This window comes from Thalassophryne amazonica, chromosome 17 (assembly GCF_902500255.1).
Source record: "Thalassophryne amazonica chromosome 17, fThaAma1.1, whole genome shotgun sequence".
NCBI classification, from domain to species: Eukaryota; Metazoa; Chordata; class Actinopteri; order Batrachoidiformes; family Batrachoididae; genus Thalassophryne; species Thalassophryne amazonica.
This window is the reverse complement of record NC_047119.1, coordinates 63,123,955-63,147,648: the sequence shown is the minus strand read 5'-3', so window position 1 is coordinate 63,147,648 and position 23,694 is coordinate 63,123,955. Positions and strand designations below refer to the sequence as shown.

Genomic DNA, 23,694 nt, shown 5'->3' with positions numbered 1-23,694 from the left:
GTGTACTCACGACAGGCGTCAAAGAATACAAAAAACGGTGAAGCCGTGTCTCGCAGCCTCTGGAGGACGTGTGCAGTGCACGTAGCTCCAACCGAAGGTGGGTTGCGAGGCTACAAGCGAGAGCGGCAATCGCAGCTAAATGCGTTCTCAACCTCTAAGAATGCGAGAATGTAGAAAAGAAGCGAGCGCTGGGTGCGTCTGGTATATAAAGACAACCAGTGATGTCACCCAGGTCACATTCAATGGTGTGACTTTGTTGGTATATATTCTCGACCTCTGTGCTGCGCACATGTAGTTATCCAGGTGCTTAAGCACCGCCCTCTGGCGGTCAGGAGGAATGAAATAGAACTGGGCTTTCTTTTCCTGGTTAAAACTCTAGCTGAGTGTTTTGAGCCATTTAAATTCATTGCATTCATCCTGATCCCACGAGTCCTATCATAGACTATCAGCACATGATCAGCAGCTTTTTCTTAATATTTTCATTTACATCAGAGTCACCAGTTTTAAATGGGGTCAGGATGAATAACTGGTGTGATGTTATGAAGGAGAATTACCCCACAAAAAGTTAACTTTAAATAGGGCTTTATGCAAATATTGTGCTTCAGTTAAATGAATTATTGTCTGTGTTGTTTACATTTAAAAATAACATCGCTTCATGTCATCGTCTAGTCTGCAAACAGCAGTAATTTTGCTATGACAATTGCTATGAATTGTTTTGTATGTGATTGTCTGGTGAGGGTGCTGCTTAGTGAGTCTGTTAAATACTCGATCCTTGCAGTTGGATTCTTACATATTTGTGAATAATTGGCGCTACATTAACAAAATAAATGACAAACTTCCTAATCCGCCCATTTCAGTAGACCACTCCAATAAATTTAGCATTTTCATTCAGTCGTGTGACTACAGTATTGATCAAATTCTGAAAGCAATGGAGGACTGTGATGGAGTTTAATAAAATACAATGGTTGCAGGTTTGTGTTCTTCCCTACAATTGTTAATTTGCTCAATGAAATTGTTTATATATTTGAATGAGTCCTTGTATGTATTTCTATTCCAAACAGGACAAGCACTCAGGAAATGTTCTTGAAAAGACTTTATTCTGTATATAAAATAAGCAAAATCAGATAAATGGCTGTTCATTGTGTAAATATTTTCATATTTCATATGTGCTGAAGATGGATCATTAAAGTGTTGTTTTTCTTCTTATTCCAGCAACTGATCCGCAGCAGTGGGAAACTGGTTTTACTGGACAAGCTTCTGATTCGCTTGAAGGAGCGTGGCCACAGAGTTCTCATCTTCTCCCAGATGGTCCGGATGCTGGACATCCTGGCTGAATATTTGAGGAGCCGACAGTTTCTCTTCCAGGTAACCGCTATGACTGCAGTGTCTGATGCTGCTCAGAATGACTTAATTGCTCCAGTTATTAGGCACACATGATCAGTTTTATGTAGAATTGCAAGCAAAATACCCACAGACTCTTGAAATGATTCTCCATATGACTGTTGCTGTTTACAGCAGAAATAATATCGGTAAGATGGGCAGAAAAGTTGTAGTATCGGAGGTAAACTACATGAACTGTCTATCTATCTATGACTATCTGTAAATTGTGAGACAGTTGGCACATTCTTTGCTGCAGGTGTGCTGATGTGTCTGTCAGTCGCAGTTCTGGTTTGACCTGCCATGTAGGAAAGTGTGTGTCAGGATGGACTTTCACAACATAGTATTAACTAAGTTTCAAAAGTTACTATTCTCAAAACAAAATTCTTTCAATAAACATAGTTTAAACAATTGAACTGTACACAATGATTGTGCATGTATGTGGGGTATTGTTTTCGATCCAGTGTGCCTGTCTGTCCATGTGAACAAAACTCTTGAGAGTTTTGATCCCGTTTGGACTAAACTTGGAATGTTTGATACTTAGGATATTTCAACTAATTCCTTAAAGATAACCCTGCAGTTACTATTAAACACTAATATTATGTCATATGCCATCTCTCTATTGTTCACATGACCTTTAACCTTGGGTTACTGTGAAAGGTTAAGATCAAGGTCATAACTGTTAAACTCAACCATTTGTAAGCTAGTATTAAATATGACGGGTGGGTTGTGTGTTTGTCAGTGATAACGTGGTTCAGTTTTGGACAAAATTGAGCAAATGTCACAGAACCAAATGTTATGGTGACACTCAGTTATAAAGTATTAATTTGCATGAGTCTTTGTCAGACATGTAAGACATGAGGATTGGACTCTGAATCACTCTCATCACTCATCTTCAATTGCTTATCCTGGATTGGGTTGCTGGGGCAGCAGCTCCAGTAGGGGACCCCAAACTTCCCTTTGCCGGGCCACATTGACCACTTCTGACTGGGAGATCCCGAGGCCTTCCCAGGCCACTGTGGAGATATAATCTCTCCACCTAGTTCTGGGACCTCCCTAGGGACGCGCCCAGGGGGCATCCTTACCAGATGCCCGAACCACCTCATCTGGCTCCTTTCAATGCGGAGGAGCAGCGGCTCGACTCCGAGCTCCTCACGAATGACTGAGCTTCTTACCCTACCTCTAAGGGAGACACCAGCCACCATTCTGAAGAAACCCATTTCAGCCACTTGTATCCACAATCTAGTTCTTTTGGTCATGACCCAACAACCCTCATGACCATAGGTGAGAGTAGGAACGAAGATTGGCGGGTAGATTGAAAGCTTTGCCTTTTGGCTCAGTTCCCTTTTCATCACAATAGTACAGTAGAGCGAATGCTACGCCAGTTCTCTGGCCAATCTCACGCTCCATTGCCCCTCACTCATGAACAAGACCCCAAGGTACTTGAACTCCTTCACTTAGGGCAAGACCTCATTCCCTACCTGAAGTAGGCAATCCATCGTTTCCTGCTAAGAACCATGGCCTCAGATTTAGTGGTGCTGATCCTTAACTTAGCCGCTTCACACTCTGCTGCAAACTGACTCAGTTAGTGTTGGAGGTCACTGGCCAATGAAGCCAACAGGATCACATCATCTGCAAAAAGCAGTGATGAGACCCTGATCCCACCAAACTGAAGACCCTCCTCCCCGCAACTATGCCTCAGTATCCTGTTCATGAATATCACAAACAAGATTGGTGACAAGGCGCAACCCTGGCGAAAGACAGCTCCCACTGGAAATGAGTCAGGCTTGCTGCAGTGAACCCGAACACAGCTTTCGCTTTGTGAGTACAGAGATTGGATGGCCTTGAGAAGGGACCCCCTCACTCCATACTACTGCAGCACCTCCCACACCATCTCCCAGGGTACCCGATCATATGCCTTCTCCAAGTCCACAAAACACATGTAGACTGGAAGGGCATACTTCTAGGCACCTTCCAGGATCCTTGTGAGAGTGAAGAGCTGATTAGATGTTCCATGGCCAGGACGGAACCTGAATTGTACCTCTTCAATCTGACGTTCGACTATCGGCTGAACCCTCCTTTCCAGCACAGTGGAGCAGACTTTACCAGGGAGGCTGAATAGTGTGATGCCCTTGTAATTGGCACACACTGTGTGGTCCTCTTTTATTTAAAATATGGGACCACCACCCCAGGTTCCCACTCCTTTGGCACTGTCCCACACCTCAACATAATGTTGAAGAGGTGTCTTATCCAAGCCAGTCCCTCCACATCCAGAGGCTTCAGCATTTCTGGACGGATCTCATCAACCCCCAGGGCCTTGTCACTGCAGTGTTGTTTGACTAACACTCAGTGGTAGTTGTTTGACTGTCACTCAGTAACTTCCACCAGGGAAATTGATCTTGATCCCCCATCAGCTTCCAGCTCTTCCTCTGCTACAGAGGGCACTCCAGTCTGATGCAGGAGTTCCTGGAAGTGTTCCTTCCAGCATCCAATTACCTCCTCAGTTGAGGTCAGTGGAGTCCCATCTTTACTGGGTACAGCTTGGATGGTTCCCCTTTTCCTCTCCTGAGGTGGCGCACGGTCCTCCAGATGCACGTTGGTGCCAGCCGAAAGTCCTTCTCCATGGTTGCGCCAAACTCCTCCCTACCCCTCTGATCCAACTCGCCACCAGATGGTGATCAGTTGACAGCACTGCCCCTCTTTTCACCTGAGTGTTCAGAACATCCAGCCTCAGATCAGCTGATACGATCACAAAATCGATCATCGTCCTTCGGCTCTGGTACCATGTACACTTATGAGCAAGGGCGCAGTTTAGAACTAGAAATTGGGGAGGACAAAGTGCGAGGCCCGCAGGGCTGAGCCCATAGGCTGGGGGTCTTGGGGCCGCTTTAGGCTCTCAGAAGCCAACGGTTTCTAGATAAGCTCAGATGCATTCTGAGCATCCAGAACAGCAATTTGAATGTTTTGAGAAGACCATAAAGTGGACACCATTTGACTTATGCAATTTGAAACTGTGGATATAAATACTTTATTCTGAGAATAGCCAGCATTGATTTTATTAACATCCTGGTGTAAATAAGGTATCACCATGTGTAGAACTTGAAAAGAATGATAAGTTGAGTTTTCATTAAAAAAAACAACTGCAATGTGGTAAAATGTATTCATAAATATGTAAGAACAGGCTCTTAATTATTAACTATCGCATACTGTATTTTTTTTCTCAAGATTTGTTTTTCCATAAGTTTGAAAAAACAACAGATCATAAGTTTAGGATAAATTACTTATCATGAATTTAATTTCCACACTCATACTGAACATAATTTCGCTTGCATAGACTGATTTTGGAGATCAAGCAATAATTGCAGATGGGCTTTCTGAGGTCCCAGATAGCTTTTCTGATTTCCTTTTCTAACTTTCAGAATTTAGTACATTAGCATATGGTCCATTGATACTTATGTGTAGACACTAGTCCCTAGAGGCAACTGTTTTTGGTTGTCTCTGTCATTGCCCACCTGTGCTTTGAAGTCTCTCAGCAGAACAGTGAAGTCCTCCACTTGGAACCCCATGCATGACTCCAGTCAGGAACTCCAAGAAGGCCGAATACTCTGAACTGCTATTTGATGCATAGGCACAAACAGTAGCTTCCCTCCTGTAATCTGAAGGCACAGGGAGGTGACCCTCTCGTCTACCAGGGTAAACTTCAATGCAGTGGCACTCAGCTGCGGGTTCGTGAGGATCCCCACACTCGCCCAGTGCCTCACACCCTGGACAACTCCAGAGAAGAATAAGGTCCAACCCCCTATCAAGGCAGGTGGTTCTGGAGCCAAGGCTGTGCGTGGTAGCGAGGCCCACCAGATGTAACTGGTAACACTTTATCTCCCACACAAGCTCTGACTCCTTCCCCCACAATGAGGTGATGTTCTATGCCCCCAGAGCTAGCCTCTGCCACATGGGTCTGGTCCGTCGTGGCCCTTGGCTTTCACTGCCACCCATGGGACAGCGCACCGGGCCTCAGCGGTTCCCCCTGCGGGTCACGAGCCCACAGGACAGAAATGGAAAGTCCACGTTGCCTTTTTTGGCTGAGCCCGACCGGGCTCCGCGACAAGCCTGGTCACTAGCTTCTCGCTGATGGGGGCCCTGGGCTTCCTCCGCGCTGGGTCACGTTTCCCCTGCCTCGATTGTCCATGGAGTCTTTGTGAAATATTCTTAGTCTGGCCTCTTGCCTGAGACCAATTTGGCATGGGAGACCCTACGAGAAGCACGAAGGCTCCATACAGCACAGCTCTGAGGTTCATAGGGGCACACAAACGTCTCTACCATGATAAGGTGATGGTTCCCGGAGAGGTGGACTCTGAATAACCCTTGTAGTCATGTTTCTATTTCTGTTTCCAGTAGGAGGTTTAATAAGCAATCAAGGATTACAAAAATGTGAATTTTATCATGAGCTCTGTGGTGTAAATTGCTGCTATTTATTGTGCATCGTTACACTAGTTGCTAAACTAATGGTGTGGTAAGAACAGGATATTAATTATATTACTGTGCAGTGCCAAGAAAAGTTGACATTTGTTGGTGATAATTTGTGTGTAGCCCGTTGAGAAGAAAAAATGCAAAGTGCTCAATATGATTAAACATCAAACCATGACAAATAAAACATTTCTGTTTGCATGATATAGATTTATCTGTGAAATGTTTGTTGTGTTTTCATTTCTGTAGCGGTTAGATGGCTCCATCAAAGGTGAGATGAGGAAGCAGGCATTGGATCATTTTAATGCCGACGGTTCAGAGGTGCGTTTTGTGCTTTTATGTGTGTGTGTAGTTTCTGCTGTGTTTATGTCCATACTGGAACAATGTACACTGTATGTGAATTCTTTGTTCCAGGACTTCTGTTTCTTGCTATCAACCCGTGCTGGAGGTCTTGGTATCAACCTGGCTTCAGCGGATACAGTTGTCATCTTTGACTCGGATTGGAACCCCCAGAATGACCTACAAGCACAGGCCAGAGCGCATCGAATTGGACAGAAGAGACAGGTATAAACAGCCGTCCAAAATCGAAACAGATTTCATTGACAGTGAAATTGGGGGTAAACTGCCAAGTCCTCACGTTTTCATAAGATTGGACTGGAGAATAATTTGTATTTTTTTACAGGATAAATGACTAAATTCTTGTCTTCTGATAACACATTCTGCACCTCTTCCTCTGAGAAAAAGTTTTAGTTCAAGTTTCACAGGTTTGAAATATGTATTTGCAGCAGTAACATACAAATAAATTATTAAAAAATCATACATTGTGATTCCGAGCGCCTTGGGGCAACTGTTTGTTGTGATTTGGCGCTATATAAGAAAAAAGTTGATTGATTGATTGATTTCCGGATTTTTTGGGGGTGGGGGAGGGGCATGCCCGAGTGGACATGCACCTAAAATGAAAATTTCAGACCCATCCATGATTTCTAAGTGGGAGAACTTGCAAAATCGCAGAGTGTTCAAATACTTATTTTCCTCACTGTATACGAGGGCTGTCAATAAAGTAACGGTCCTTTTTATTTTTTTCAAAAACTATATGGATTTCATTCATATGTTTTTACGTCAGACATGCTTGAACCCTCGTGCGCATGCGTGAGTTTTTCCACGCCTGTCGGTGACGTCATTCGCCTGTGAGCACTCCTTGTGGGAGGAGTCATCCAGCCCCTCGTCGGAATTCCTTTGTCTGAGAAGTTGCTGAGAGACTGGCGCGTTGTTTGATCAAAATTTTTTCTAAACCTGTGAGACACATCGAAGTGGACACGGTTCGAAAAATTAAGCTGGTTTTCAGTGAAAATTTTAACGGCTGATGAGAGATTTTGAGGTGATTCTGTCGCTTTAAGGACTTTTCACGGTGCGAGACGTTGCGCAGCGCTCTCAGGCGGTGTCATCAGCCTGTTCAAGCTGAAAACCTCCACATTTCAGGCTCTATTGATCCAGGACGTCGTGAGAGAACAGAGAAGTTTCAGAAGAAGTCGGTTTCAGCATTTTATCCGGATATTCCACTGTTAAAGGAGATTTTTTTAATGAAAGACGTGCGGACGGATCCGCGTGTCGGGACGCAGCTGACGCGGTGCGACGGCACAGGAAAAACACCTCCGTGTTGATAACCATTTGTAAAATCCAGGCGGCTTTTGATGGCTTTCAGTGGAGTGAGTATATGAGAAATTGTTTAACAGGCAGGACATGTTCCAACTTGTCCTTAAGGCTTTCAACAGAGGTGTTTTTCCTGTGGCGGAGCGTCGCGGCGGCTGCGTCCCGACACGCGGACCCGTCCGCACGTCTTTCATTAAAAAAATCTCCTTTAACAGTGGAATATCCGGATAAAATGCTGAAACCGACTTCTTCTGAAACTTCTCTGTCCACTTCGATGTGTCTCACAGGTTTAGAAAAAAATTTGATCAAACAACGCGCCAGTCTCTCAGCAACTTATCAGACAAAGGAATTCCGACGAGGGGCTGGACGACTCCTCCCACAAGGAGTGCTCACAGGCGAATGACGTCACCGACAGGCGTGGAAAAACTCACGCATGCGCACGAGGGTTCAAGCATGTCTGACGTAAAAACATATGAATGAAATCCATATAGTTTTTGAAAAAAATAAAAAGGACCGTTACTTTATTGACAGCCCTCGTATATACAGTCAGTGGTTGGCACAGTTCTGCTAACCGCTAATTATCGAAGATAATGTTTTCATTATCGGATTATCTTTTCAGATAACTTTGAAAACCATCATCGGACCAATTATCTTCCGATAAGTTTTGGTCCGATAATTTTTAGACCGCTAACATATTTTTGCAGATGTGGTAGACTAAGCTTAATAGTTACAAACATTTGTAGGGGTACTGGCCAAGTGGTTAATGCACTTGGTTTCATTGCGGAAGGTTCCCGGTTCGAATTCCACCCCTACCACATTTCTCCATGTAATGTGGAGTTGCGTCAGGAAGGGCATCCGGCGTAAAATTTGTGCCAATTCCACATGCAGATCCACCTTGGATTTGCTGTTGCGACCCCAAGTACAAAACGAGGAGCAGCCGAAGGGACTTGCTTTTTACTCTAATAGTTACAAACATTTATGAAGTCTAAAATCAGTTGAGTACCTAGCTGTTAAATGTTTTGTAATAGATCCTCTGCAAACAGAGGAGAGCTTGTTCTAGAAGAAACCCTTCTATCCTCTGCAGGCAAAGCAGAACTGGTCACAGAAAAGAAAAAAAGCTCATTTCTTTTGACCCCATACTGATATGCTGGCAATATCACCTAAGTCATCCAGAGGCATGCAGTTTTAACTTATGGTTAAAAATTTAACCAAACTATTTTCGGACAAGTTATTTAAATTAACGTCACGTCTGAAGTTTTATAAAGTGTAAATATAAGATATATGTTTTAGTTTTAAAGTAATGCACTAATTATGAAGGTTTTAGTGTGGACATACTGTGCATTATGGGTAACCTCAGTACATTCACGACAGAAGAAATGCATTTGAGACACTCTGATCAGGGTCCACATGGACAACAGCATTAAACTCTTTGTATATTGTGCCTAAAACTGTTGTGAATATATTCTCTGGGTTTATAGATGTTGTTACTGCATTTGTTTTATGTAAAAATGCCAGAAGAAGACTCTGTTACTATGAAGCCACGCTGTTGTAACACGTGCAGATTGTGGCTTGCCAAAGATTGCTGAAATAAACAGGGACATCCCTGAAAAAGATGTTGCTTGGATGGCAGCATGTGTTGCTCCAAGTCCTGGATGTACCTTTCAGAATTGATGATGTTGTCCATGCACTGACACACCCCCATACCATCATAGACGCTGGCTTTTGAACTTTGTGAAGGTAACAATCTGGATGGCCTTTTTCCTCTTTTGTCTGGAGGACACGACGTCTATGATTTCCAAAAACAATATAAAATATGGACTCATTAGACCGCAGCACACTTTTCCACTTTGTGTCTGTCCATTTCAAATGAGCTCGGGCCCAGAGAAGGCGGCGACATTTCTGGATGTTGTTGATGTATGGCTTTCACTTTGCATGGTAGAGTTTTAACTTGCACTTGTAGATGTAGCGACGAACTGTGTTAACTGACAAAGGTTTTCTGAAGTGTTCCTGAGCCCACGCGGTAAGATCCTTTACACATTGATGCCACCTGAGGGATTGAAGGTCACGGGCATCCAATGTTGGTTTTCAGTCTTGCCGCGTACGTGTAGAAAGTTCTCCAGATTCTCTGAACCTTCTGATTATATTATGGACTGTAGATGATGGAATCCCTAAATTCCTTGCAATTGAACGTTGAGAAACATTGTTCTTAAACTGTTGGATTATTTTTTTTTCATGCAGTTGTTCACAAAGTGGTGATTCTTGCCCCATCTTTGCTTGTGAACGGCTGAGACTTTTGGGGATGCTCCTTTTATACCCAGCCATGACACTCACCTGTTTCCAATTAACCTGTTCACTTGTGGAATGTTCCAAACAGGTGTTCTTTGAGCATTCATCAACTTTCCCAGTCTTTTGTTGCCCCTGTCCCAGCTTTTTTGAAACGTGTTGCAGGCATCCATTTCAAAATGAGCAAATATTTTAACATTGTATTCAAGTGAATATAGGTTGAAGAGGATTTGCAAGTCATTGTATTCTGTTTTTATTTACATTTCACACAACGTCCCAACTTCATTGGAATCGGGGTTGCAAATGAAGTAATTTAATTTTAGAGCAGATTTCTCAGTGACTCTTGAATCAAGCAAATTTAGGCATTTTTCCTTAATAAGATTAAATTACTAAAATAGTTGTGTGCTCTTGATTGAGTAACCATATCAGAGTTTTTTATTGTTCTGTGGGGTTCTGCATTCTGTCATTGTTAGCATTATCAAATACTGACATTCAGCTGCAGTTTTCCACGACATCAGTGCCAGCATATTTAAAACCCTGCATCATGCTGACTTTTCCTTTGGCATTAGTTAAAACCATCAGCTGCCGTTAGTTTTATTTACTCGCACTGCTGTAAGCTAACGATGTGTGCTCTGACAGGTGAACATCTACCGTCTGGTTACTAAGGGGTCAGTGGAAGAAGACATCATTGAGAGGGCGAAAAAGAAGATGGTGTTGGACCACCTCGTCATTCAGAGGATGGACACCACAGGGAAAACTGTCCTCCACACGGGCGCTGCCCCCTCCAGGTAGTCAAATCATACTACATGTTTCAGTTGCTCTTCCCTTTTAACAGCATTGGGGCCTTTAGCGAAATATACGCAGTGAGGAGGAAAAAAAAATCTGTGTTAAAAGTTAAATTGATATTCTTCCCTTTATGTTCTCTAATGCCATATACCAACACAGTGCAGAGTAGCTACCTAAACTCTGTAAGGGAGATAGAGTATCTCGTCAATAGTTTTACATCCTCATTGAAGACAACTTTGGATGCTGTAGCTCCTCTGAAAAAGAGAGCTTTAAATCAGAAGTGTCTGACTCCGTGGTATAACTCACAAACTCGTAGCTTAAAGCAGATAACCCGTAAGTTGGAGAGGAAATGGCGTCTCACTAATTTAGAAGATCTTCACTTAGCCTGGAAAAAGAGTCTGTTGCTCTATAAAAAAGCCCTCCGTAAAGCTAGGACATCTTTCTACTCATCACTAATTGAAGAAAATAAGAACCCCAGGTTTCTTTTCAGCACTGTAGCCAGGCTGACAAAGAGTCAGAGCTCTATTGAGCTGAGTATTCCATTAACTTTAACTAGTAATGACTTCATGACTTTCTTTGCTAACAAAATTTTAACTATTAGAGAAAAAATTACTCATAACCATCCCAAAGACGTATCGTTATCTTTGGCTGCTTTCAGTGATGCCGGTATTTGGTTAGACTCTTTCTCTCCGATTGTTCTGTCTGAGTTATTTTCATTAGTTACTTCATCCAAACCATCAACATGTTTATTAGACCCCATTCCTACCAGGCTGCTCAAGGAAGCCCTACCATTATTTAATGCTTCGATCTTAAATATGATCAATCTATCTTTGTTAGTTGGCTATGTACCACAGGCTTTTAAGGTGGCAGTAATTAAACCATTACTTAAAAAGCCATCACTTGACCCAGCTATCTTAGCTAATTATAGGTCAATCTCCAACCTTCCTTTTCTCTCAAAAATTCTTGAAAGGGTAGTTGTAAAACAGCTAACTGATCATCTGCAGAGGAATGGTCTATTTGAAGAGTTTCAGTCAGGTTTTAGAATTCATCATAGTACAGAAACAGCATTAGTGAAGGTTACAAATGATCTTCTTATGGCCTCGGACAGTGGACTCATCTCTGTGCTTGTTCTGTTAGACCTCAGTGCTGCTTTTGATACTGTTGACCATAAAATTTTATTACAGAGATTAGAGCATGCCATAGGTATTAAAGGCACTGTGCTGCGGTGGTTTGAATCATATTTGTCTAATAGATTACAATTTGTTCATGTAAATGGGGAATCTTCTTCACAGACTAAAGTTAATTATGGAGTTCCACAAGGTTCTGTGCTAGGACCAATTTTATTCACTTTATACATGCTTCCCTTAGGCAGTATTATTAGACGGTATTGCTTAAATTTTCATTGTTACGCAGATGATACCCAGCTTTATCTATCCATGAAGCCAGAGGACACACACCAATTAGCTAAACTGCAGGATTGTCTTACAGACATAAAGACATGGATGACCTCTAATTTCCTGCTTTTAAACTCAGATAAAACTGAAGTTATTGTACTTGGCCCCACAAATCTTAGAAACATGGTGTCTAACCAGATCCTTACTCTGGATGGCATTACCCTGACCTCTAGTAATACTGTGAGAAATCTTGGAGTCATTTTTGATCAGGATATGTCATTCAAAGCGCTTATTAAACAAATATGTAGGACTGCTTTTTTGCATTTACGCAATATCTCTAAAATCAGAAAGGTCTTGTCTCAGAGTGATGCTGAAAAACTAATTCATGCATTTATTTCCTCTAGGCTGGACTATTGTAATTCATTATTATCAGGTTGTCCTAAAAGTTCCCTAAAAAGCCTTCAGTTAATTCAAAATGCTGCAGCTAGAGTACTGACGGGGACTAGCAGGAGAGAGCATATCTCACCCATATTGGCCTCTCTTCATTGGCTTCCTGTTAATTCTAGAATAGAATTTAAAATTCTTCTTCTTACTTATAAGGTTTTGAATAATCAGGTCCCATCTTATCTTAGGGACCTCGTAGTACCATATCACCCCAATAGAGCGCTTCGCTCTCAGACTGCAGGCTTACTTGTAGTTCCTAGGGTTTGTAAGAGTAGAATGGGAGGCAGAGCCTTCAGCTTTCAGGCTCCTCTCCTGTGGAACCAGCTCCCAATTCAGATCAGGGAGACAGACACCCTCTCTACTTTTAAGATTAGGCTTAAAACTTTCCTTTTTGCTAAAGCTTATAGTTAGGGCTGGATCAGGTGACCCTGAACCATCCCTTAGTTATGCTGCTATAGACGTAGACTGCTGGGGGGTTCCCATGATGCACTGTTTCTTTCTCTTTTTGCTCTGTATGCACCACTCTGCATTTAATCATTAGTGATCGATCTCTGCTCCCCTCCACAGCATGTCTTTTTCCTGGTTCTCTCCCTCAGCCCCAACCAGTCCCAGCAGAAGACTGCCCCTCCCTGAGCCTGGTTCTGCTGGAGGTTTCTTCCTGTTAAAAGGGAGTTTTTCCTTCCCACTGTAGCCAAGTACTTGCTCACAGGGGGTCGTTTTGACCGTTGAGGTTTTACATAATTATTGTATGGCCTTGCCTTACAATATAAAGCGCCTTGGGGCAACTGTTTGTTGTGATTTGGCGCTATATAAAAAAATTGATTGTATGATTGATTGATTGATAATATTTGTTGGCCTGAGATATGAGACATTGGTTTGATATTTTGTAACTGACACACTATAGAATAGCTATATGCCATTCAGAACCAAAGTAACTGAAGATGACTTAGGTCAGGATAGGGAACTGTGGGATGAACTGCTTGGTCTTTTGCCAGCATGACCCAGACCCGTATAAGCATCAGAAAATTTATGAATGAATGCCTGAATGAAAGAACTGGAGTATGAATGTTTTTTTTTCTTATTATTGCACAGTAAATGCATGCATGGCACAGTGCACCAACTCATCAAATGTAGAAACCAATTAATCACATCGTGCAGATCAGTTGTATGTTATTGACCACAAAGTAACATTTGGATCAGTGTAACTTATGGCTGATCTATATATATTTTTTCACACTCTGGACATCTACAGCACAGACGGGGCGAACTGCTGTGCAGTGTGCATTTCCTGTGCTCTTTTCCTTTGCTGCACAGAGCAAAGAGGAGTGCACACAACATTCTCTGGTTCTGAAAACGCTTCATCACATTTATACATTTATGACACAGCAATATCACTGTCTATCATCATATAGTTTATGGTCAGCTTAACTTTTTTCCTTGCTTGCTTTGAAGTTTCACTTCTTGACCTCGTTCTCCAGGAGTTTTCCACATGCTGGGCGTATGAAAAGGCGTCATCAACTCACGTACGAGGTCTGTGAGAAAAGTATCGTACCTTTTTATTTTTTTCAAAAACTATATGGATTTGATTCATATGTTTTTACATCAGCCAAGCTTGACCCTTGTGCACATGCGTGAGTTTTTCCACGCCTGTCGGTTGCGTCATTCGCCTGTGGGCAGGCTTTGAGTGAGCACTGCTCCACCCCTCTCGTCGTCGTTTCATTGCGAGGAAATGGCAGAATGATTTGGGCTTTTTTTCCATCAGAATTTTTTCAGAAATTGTTAGAGACAAGCAGCTGGAAACTATTCGAAAAATTTATCTGGCTTTCGGTGAAAATTTTACGGGCTTCACAGAGAATAAGGACTGTTACTACAGCTTTAAGGACGCCCCACAATGGCGCTCCGAGCCGCCTTCGAGAGGCAGAAAACACCACATCATTTCTAAACGGATCGCTGTGTGGAGCTGGGACCGTCGTGAGCAATATCTCTGGTTATCACAAGAGCTGGACATCAGCCATTTTCCGGCAGATTTCACTTTTAACAAGAGATTTTGTCATGAAAAGCCGCGCGGCAGGCGATCAACCGACAGGCGTGGAAAAACTCACGCATGCGCACGAAGGTTCAAGCTTGGCTGATGTAAAAACATATGAATCAAATCCATGTAGTTTTTGAAAAAAATAAAAAGGTCCGTTACTTTTCTAACAGACCTCGTACTCACCGTTGGAACGCTTGGGGCTGATTTAATCACAAATAGAAAATAAATCACAAATAACTCACCTGTTTATGTCCATTTTTGTCTTTTTCTCATTCATTAAATGTGTTCCTTGTAATTGAATTTAATTTTGCGTGGATGGTTAACCAACTTTCTTTAAGGGGGGGGAGTGATGGTCGGCCTTGGGCTCTCCGACAGGAAAATATGGTATATTGTTTATATCCCACCATGATAAATTCATACCTGCCATGGAGACAATTTCTACAAATATATATGTAACGGTAGGCTATGGCCCATCCCTACCCCCATTCTCAGTGCGCATCTGGAGTTTCATCAGGAGGGAAATCTGTCAGAAAAATTTATTCAGTTGAAAATAAATTAGCATAGCCTTGACTCTCTCCTGATTGTGGCTGTTTGTGTTTTGGTTTTATTTATATGGCAGGTTTTGGAAGCATTAGACAAGCCTGGAATGTATACAGTTAAATTTTGGTATCATGAGTGTTTGGTTTTTGTTTTGTTTTCCTGCAGTTCAGCACCATTTAATAAGGAGGAGCTGTCTGCCATCTTGAAGTTTGGTGCTGAGGAGCTTTTCAAAGAGCCAGAGGGTGAAGAACAGGAGCCTCAGGTTTGGCATTATTCTGGACAATAATCATTATTATTTGGTGAGTTTGTATTTCAGTAGCTTGTTCTGCTCTGTAGGAAATGGACATTGATGAGATCCTCAAACGAGCTGAGACCAGGGAGAATGATCCGGGACCTTCCACTGTGGGAGAAGAGCTGCTGTCTCAGTTCAAGGTAAAATAAATAAATAAATCCTCACATATTCTATAGGCACATGGGAATTTCACAGATTTCCATGGATCAAGTGACTGAAATGTCCATCTCTGACTCTTGCATATTTGTTAACAAATGGCAGGGAGCGTAGGAATCTTATGGCGGCCGTGATGGCGCCTTATTCTGGCTGTAATGCTATGAAGAGTTATTGTGCACCTGTGGAGTGAAATGATGACCAGCATAACTGTATTTTGTCTTTTATTACAATCGATACCCTCTTGTAATCTAAACATGATGTGAATGTTTTAAGCTGGTATGCTGAATTTTGTTAACTGGTTATTGGAACTTTGATATTATTGAGTATATTCAGTGTCTTCTCAGACATGCGAGGAATCACCATGTCTGCTTTAAGTTAAATGAAAAATATGACCTTTAAAGTTTTTAAGACTTTGTTGTTGTTCTCTGATTAAGACATACCTTTTACTCGTATTTTCGTTCTAATACCATATCAGGGTATGTGTTTCTTAATGTGTATAATGTATGAGCCACCTCCATCCATATCCCTGAATATATTACTTGTCAAGCCAGCAGATGTGTGAAAGTGTTTGGTTTTTTTTTTTTTCGTTCAGTCATGTGTCTTTACCCTCCATTCAGATTTCTTGTTTGACATCAAAGCCGGTGTTACTTTTATTTCCTCCATGACCTACATAGGTGGCCAACTTCTCCATGATGGATGATGAGGAAATGGAAATCAACTCTGAGCGCAGCCATCGGAGCTGGGACAACATCATTCCTGAGGAGCAAAGGAGGAGGATCGAAGAGGAGGAAAGACAAAAAGAGTTGGAGGAAATCTACATGTTGCCACGCATGAGGAATTGTGCAAAGCAGGTAAAGAAACGGATGCGCCAGTGAAATGTTTCAAGTCGAGTATTTAGTCTAAAACATTTTCTGTGGAATTTTACTTAAACTCAGAATTATTGGATTATACAACCTCAATTCCAATGAAGTTGGGGCATTGTGTGAAATGTAAATAAAAACAGAATACAATGATTTGCAAATCCTGATAAACTTTGTTTTTGTGCAAACATTTGCCCATTTTGAAAAGGATGCCTGCAACACATTTCAAAAAAGCTGGGACAGGGGCAACAATACTCAAAGAACACCTGTTTGGAACATTTCACAGGTGAACAGGTTAATTGGAAACAGGTGAGTGTAATGATTGGGTATAAAAGGACCAAAAGGCTAAACACCGCCATGAAAAAATAGACAACAGTTTAAGAACAATGTTTCTCAACGTTCAGTTGCAAGGAATTTAGGGATTCCATCATCTACAGTCCATAACATAATCAGAAGATTCAGAGAATCTGGAGAACTTTCTACACGTAAGTGGCAAGGCTGAAAACCAACATTGAATGCCCGTGACCTTCAATCCCTCAAGCGGCACTGCATTAAAAACAGACATCATTGTGTAAAGGATCTTACTGCGTGGGCTCAGGAACACTTCAGAAAACCATTGTCAGTTAACACAGTTCGACGCGACATCTACAAGTGCAAGTTAAAACTCTACCATGCAAAGTGAAAGCCATACATCAACAACATCCAGAAACGCCGTCGCCTTCTCTGGGTGGACAGACGCAAAGTGGAAAAGTGTGCTGTGGTCTGATGAGTCCACATTTCAAATTGATTTTGGAAATCATGGACGTTGTGTCCTCTGGACAAAAGAGGAAAAGGACCATCCAGATTGTTCTCACCGCAAAGTACAAAAGCCAGCATCTATGATGGTATGAGGGTATGTTACTGCCCATGGCATGGGCAACTTACACATCTGTGATGGCACCATCAATGCTGAAAGGTACATCCAGGTTTTGGAGCAACACAAGCTGCCATCCAAGCAACATCTTTTTCAGGGACGTCCCTGCTTATTTCAGCAAGACAGTGTCAAGCCACATTCTGCACGTGTTACAACAGCATAGCTTCATAGTAAAAGAGTGCAGGTACTAGACTGGCTTGCCTGCAGTCCAGACCTGTCGCCCATTGAAAATGTGTGGCACATTATGAAGTGCAAAATACGACAACGGAGACCCCGGACAGTTGAACAACTGAAGTCGTACATCAAGCAAGAATGGGAAAGAATTCCACCTACAAAGCTTCAACAATTAGTGCCCTCAGTTTCCAAACGCTTATTGAGTGTTGTTAGAAGGAAAGGTGATGTAACAACAGTGGTAAACATACCACTGTCCCAACTTTTTTGAAACGTGTTGCAGGCATCCATTTCAAAATGAACAAATATTTGCACAAAATCAATAAAGTTTATCAGTTTGAACATTAAATATCTTGTCTTTGTGGTGTATTCTATACAAATAATGAATGTTTATAAGTTTAATGGTACGAATATTTCATGAAGCAAAAGCTGGAACATACCATTCAACTGTGCTTCGCCTCGTTGAATGGTATGTTAAATATTCGTTCCATTTAAAGAATGTAAAAAATTCATTATTTGTTTTATATAACGGCTAAAATAGATCCTTGTCCTTTGACATTTTATTAATTTATAAACAACAGAAAAGGGACTTACATTTTGGTGTTCCACTGCTGCTAAAGTCCAAATTATCATGTGTTGTCAAGTGATGCTGTGCACTGACTTTCGACTTCCATTAAAAAAAACAAAAAATTGTGTAGTTCCTCAGTCCAGCCAAAAATCACATCAGTGTTTCATGTGAACAGGTCTTAATGCATCCAGACAGTTTATAGCAGAGTGGATTTTGTGTGTATGTGTGTATGCTACAAGAATTAGCAGCGTCAGTTAGCTCAATTAAATCATCGTGTCGTTGTCCCGCGTGCGCACACACACACGCAACCGGGTCAGTCGACTGTGTACGTCAGTGGTTTCCAAACTTGGAGCAGGTGGGATGAACTCATCCCACCTGCTCCAAGTGATGTTAATCGGTGAAATCACCTGCTGAAGTCAGTGGCTGCAAAGAAAACCTGCACCCTCTCTGCCCTTTCTGGAATAGTTTGGAGACCACTGGTGTACGTCCTCAGTGCAGTGAAAAAAAAAATTGCGTCAGAAATGAGTCCACCTTTTCATTCTTTTTTCCTGTTCACAGCCTCCAAGCAGCACAGTGCATTTGTTGTGTGTGTGTCTTACAAGAATTAGCAGCGTCAGTTAACTCAACCAAATTATGTCTCGGGAGAGTCGTCTCCTGTGTGCACTCACACACGCAACCTGGTCGGAGCTTATGTGTGCATGTACTACCAAAAAGACTGTACACCCTCAGTGCAGCGAAAAAAAAAAAATCTCATCAGAAATTAGTCCAGCTTTTCATTCCAACTTCCTGCCTCCAGACAGCACAGTCTTTTTTGTGTGTGTGTGTGTGTGTGTGTGTGTGTGCATGCGCACGTGTGCAGAGTGCAGTGGTACCAAACATATGGAACCAAATTTGCACTCTAAATGGAACCAAGCTGCACTCTAAATGCAACGCAACACAAATGGGATGAATTAATCCATGTCATGTGACATACAAAGCACCAATCAAATGACAAGAATCCACTCAGCCGTTATATAAAATTGAATATGTTGAAGAGGATTTGCAAATCATTATATTCTGTTTTTATTTACATTTTACATTTACAACCTTGTGAGATCCTGTGTTCACATACAGAGAGAATTGTTTGGGCTTTTCCTTCCTTCCTTTCTTAGTTCCAAAATCTAATTCCTGTTCAAGCTTGGCTCTTAGGAAGTTGAGCTTAAAGCCACAATTTAAGGGGCATGAATGTGTGTCTTATCCAGACTTGATCACCATGGTAATGTATGCTGCAAAGTTAACCTGGTCCATATTCAGTTATATTTAAATTTTTAGCCTAATTTGACTATAGAAAGCACTGCATTTTCAATTAAATACAGTCTGTGCCGATTGCTTGAGCCATATGAACCAGAAAAGAAATAAAATAAAGCTGCTGATCTTATGGATAATTGATTTATCATGCTGTTGAATGTCAGCAGGGCTTCTTTGCAGCCTGTTTTGATTGATGCTGAGGTTTTTGACTGTTTTTACTGAGCTGCTCTCTGGAATATCCTGGGAATTCTTGGGCTTCCCAAGAAACTGCCTGACACCATAAGCAGCCTGTACATAGGTACTGAGCAGAGTGGGGGAATTTCTAACGTTTTTCAATTAATTCTAGCATCTGTCGGGGATACGCTACAGCACCGACCCTGTTCATTGCTGGCATGGACTGGTTATTGGGTAGGGATGGTTTAGGAGCCTTTGTTGGCCAGCAAAGGTTTGCTGACCTTGAGTTGGCGGATGATGCTGTGATGTTTGGATGACCTGATTGCAGCACTTGTGAAACAATGTTTGTGATTGCCCTGGATCCAGTGTCTTCAAGGGGACTTAATTGGACTTTTTTTAATACATCATGTAAAGATGTTGGCCCGTTTGTGAATTCTGGTGTTTGATCACAAATGAGCGTAACAGAGCAGAGTATCATTTTGTGGGCTTGATCACAACAGGTCTGTACTTAATTTAAGATCACAAAACAGGCAGTTTTTCACAGTTTGATCTATAAATCCATGCTAATAACTGACTGTTCTCGATAACAGAGGGTATGTGTAGGAGCTTAGAATTTGCTGATTGTTGGTTCTCTGTGCTTTTTGTGTTTCTTTCATCAGCTGTTGCACCATATGAAGAGTTGTCATGTAATTGATCTTTGTTTGAGCAGATAAGCTTTAATGCTCACAGCAGCCGGTTGAGCCGGAACAGAAGATACTCGGGGTCCGATAGTGACTCCACTTCAGACAGAAAGAGGCCAAAGAAACGCGGACGACCTCGGACCATTCCACGAGAAAATATCAAAGGGTTCAGTGATGCTGAGATCCGAAGGTGAGTACGTTGCCTATCAGATGACTTAAAATTCACTTCCTCTTAATAGTTACTCCACACTGACATTTCTGTGCACCACTTCCAGATTCGTCAAAAGTTATAAAAAGTTTGGGGGACCACTAGAAAGGTAAGCTACATCTGTGTGTGTTTTTTTTCCCCCTAGTTTTTCCTCTTTAATTCTAACAGTTTAACATACAGCTCTTGTTTATGAATTCCTTTCTTTCTGTGCTCAGGTTGGATGCTATCGCTCGTGACGCAGAACTTGTGGATAAGTCGGAATACGACTTGAAACGTTTGGCAGAGACGGTTCATAACGGTTGTTTGAGAACGCTTCGGGAAAACCCCTGTGGGCCTGAAAGGAGCTCAGGTAACCAAATTATTTTCTCTACAGGATAATTATTACACAATTTTATTTTTTAGTTATTTTTTGTGGTGTGCAAGCCAACTTTACAAAAAAAAAAAGAACCCAAAATGAATTGCACAAGTAGTCATTTAAAAATAGATATGGCAGGAGGGTAAAATAAGCAGAACCAAACAAACTGCTCAGTTGCTTTCCAGACCGTGTTGGGACTGGGTTCCAGCCCACACTGTATTCTGTGTCCTGTTTTTATTGGTGTTTGCTGCTCTGGGCAGCACTGTAAAGTCCATGGCTACAGTTCGTGTTTGCTTATTTTAAGGAGGCAGGAGAGGGAAGGTGAAAGGCCCCACCTTCAGAATCTCTGGTGTCCAGGTGAACGCCAAACTTGTTATTTCCCATGAAGAAGAGCTAGCTCCACTCCACAAGGCTATTCCTGCTGACCCAGAGGAGAGAAAAAAGTAAGTCTCGGTGTACATTCTACGATGCAAGTTCACGTCGTCTCTCCATTGGCTACGATAGCAGTGTTTGTAAACATAATCTTTTCCAAAATTGCTGGACCAATGGAGCTGAAACTTGGTGTATATTTTCCTACCTATGAGGACACCAAAGTTTGTTTGAGATGTACCGATCCGATTTCAAATATGGCCGCCATGGCGGCCATCTTAAAAATCTCATATATCGGCATTTTTGCAGCAGTTGAGCTGCCATTTGCTACATGACTAGCAATCAGCAAGCCACAAAACATATCCGAAAGGTTTTGTGAAATTTTTAATTTTGCCGTTTGTGACCCCCTGGACTGTGATCACTTTTCCAGTTGCCCACTTTTCCAGTTGTCACTTTCAACATCTTCTTCTGCGAAACTGCTAAATCAATGGGGCTGAAATTTGGGGCACTTGTCCCTACCTATGAGGACACCAAAGTTTATTTGAGGTGTTCTGATCTGATTTCAAATATCACCACCATGGTGGCCATCTTGAAAATTGCATATAAGACCATTTATCAGCCATTTATGCAGCATTTAAGCTGGAATTTGACACATGGGTAGAAATCTGCAAAGCCAAAAATGAAATCTGATGTTTTTTGTGAATTTTTAGTTCACCTGGGTCAAAGGTGTGGTGGGTTTATGTCATTGGTCATCTGTCTATGGACATCAGCGGCAGCGTGTGTAAACCTTTACTTCTCTGAAACTGCTGAGCCAGTGAAGCTGAAATTTGACATAAATGTTCCGTTCTATAAGGACACCAATGTTTGTTTGAAGCATTCCAATCCAATGTCAAACATGGCTACCATGGCGGCCATATTGAAAATGCCACCTAAAGCCATTGGGGAGCAGTTTCTAAAGATATTCAGCTGAAATTTGGTACAAGCATAGCTAGTAAGTAGCTCCACAACATATCAGATGAGTTTTTTAAGATTTTAAAACTTTGACCTTGATATGACCTTTGGAATTTGGCGGTGCTCACTTTTCTAGCTGAAACTGTGATGTCTTGTATCATCCAGGTGAGCCACATGCCTGTGGCACTATTTTGTTTGTTTTTGTTTTGTTTTTTTATAGTTCGTATTACTTATCTGTCTCCCCCAAACGTTGTTTTTTTTTTTAATTAGGCGGTCTCATCCATCTTTGTGCTGTACTTTTCATAAAGCACATTTTGCCAAATACATGTTCTGTTTTTTGTTAGGTACATGATTCCTTGTCACTCGAAGGCAGCACATTTTGATATTGAGTGGGGGAAAGAGGACGACTCCAGCCTCCTCATTGGAATCTACGAGTATGGATATGGCAGCTGGGAAATGATCAAGATGGACCCTGACCTCAACCTCACACACAAGGTGAGTTCTGCCAGAATGCACTAAAAACGAGCAGGAACTATTGATGGGGTGGACGTGGTCCTGGTTGTTTGGGCTGCTTTTGACTATGCACTCTCAGGGAGAATAACACTGGGTATTATGACATGGAATGCTCCTGTCTCGATTCTTCTGTCTCTTGTATTAATGAGTATCATGTTTTTTTTTGTTGTCTGCTTGCCAATGAAAGAACACATCATGACAACAGAATTTAGTTCCCATAATTTTTGTCTAGATGACTGAAGAATCCCCTTCCCACACTTGCATAAATGTCTAATCTCAAAACAAAATATTAAGCTAGTTTTTCTCTTCAGAAAACACTTTCTGAAGGGACGTGGAAGATCAGCGACATTTGTCAGAGTAACAGTCATAAGAACAGGAGACCAGCTGTTTTATTATTGGCATGTTAATGCAGTTTTTATTGTTCTCAGCTTCTGCCCGATGACCCTGACAAGAAGCCACAGGCCAAGCAGCTCCAGACGAGAGCAGACTACCTCATCAAGTTACTAAGCAAGGACTTGGCCAGAAAAGAAGCACAGAAACAAGCGGGCACAGTAAGTCTCACCAGAACTAAAGACCGGTTTCTTTTGCATCATTAAATAAAGTCAAAAATATCCATGTGCCTTCTGTCTGAACAATGTTTCCTGGGACCTATGCCATCTCCTCATTAAAATTCAGGACCGCCCTCTCCATGTTGCACAGTCGGACTAACTGCGTCGTGACCGCATCACACAACACAATGCCATCAGAGTCAAACTTGATATCCACAAGGAGAAAGATCTTAATGTCTGGTTTTTAGTGGTGGGAGGACATCGTAGCACCCAGAACAACCTGTGCAGATGCAGACAGGTGGAGGATTCCCAAACCCTATGCAGAAAACAACTTAAAAATACCATTGAGAGTTTTCGAACAGTTTATCAGTAGTTATGCTAGTAATGTGTTATAAACCATCTGACAGCATGCGTTTACTTTTCTCTGCCAGTGTCAAAATTAATGTCTGCTTAAGTACTTTACATTGATTTTCTGCCACCTTTCTGGGTCGCGTTAGCAGCAGCTCATCCCACAGTTCCCTATCCTTGGCAGAGTCCTCTGACTATTCCTGGGTGATCCCAAAGCATTCCTAAGCCATTCTGGGAAATATAATCCCTCAAGCGTGTCCTTGGTCTTCACTGAGGCTTGCTCCCAGTTGGACGTGCTTGGGCGACCTCCCTAGGGAGATGACCTGACAGC

The 23,694-nt window shown here is 42.0% G+C and overlaps 1 protein-coding gene across 3 annotated transcripts in view; it reads left to right on the top strand.

The window, feature by feature from the left end:
* Positions 1–23,694, top strand: part of chd1 (chromodomain helicase DNA binding protein 1) — a 121,447-nt gene that overhangs the window by 59,605 nt on the left and 38,148 nt on the right. For 2 of the 3 annotated variants that reach the window (XM_034191476.1, XM_034191474.1), the window contains exons 16-28: positions 1,213–1,365; positions 6,091–6,162; positions 6,256–6,405; positions 10,414–10,562; positions 15,136–15,232; positions 15,307–15,402; positions 16,093–16,269; positions 20,101–20,261; positions 20,347–20,388; positions 20,495–20,628; positions 20,939–21,077; positions 22,299–22,449; positions 22,896–23,018. In XM_034191476.1, coding sequence (XP_034047367.1) covers positions 1,213–1,365; positions 6,091–6,162; positions 6,256–6,405; positions 10,414–10,562; positions 15,136–15,232; positions 15,307–15,402; positions 16,093–16,269; positions 20,101–20,261; positions 20,347–20,388; positions 20,495–20,628; positions 20,939–21,077; positions 22,299–22,449; positions 22,896–23,018 — 1,644 coding nt within the window. The remainder of the gene's footprint in view (positions 1–1,212; positions 1,366–6,090; positions 6,163–6,255; positions 6,406–10,413; positions 10,563–15,135; positions 15,233–15,306; positions 15,403–16,092; positions 16,270–20,100; positions 20,262–20,346; positions 20,389–20,494; positions 20,629–20,938; positions 21,078–22,298; positions 22,450–22,895; positions 23,019–23,694) is intronic. The other variant, XM_034191475.1, reaches the window with a different exon arrangement.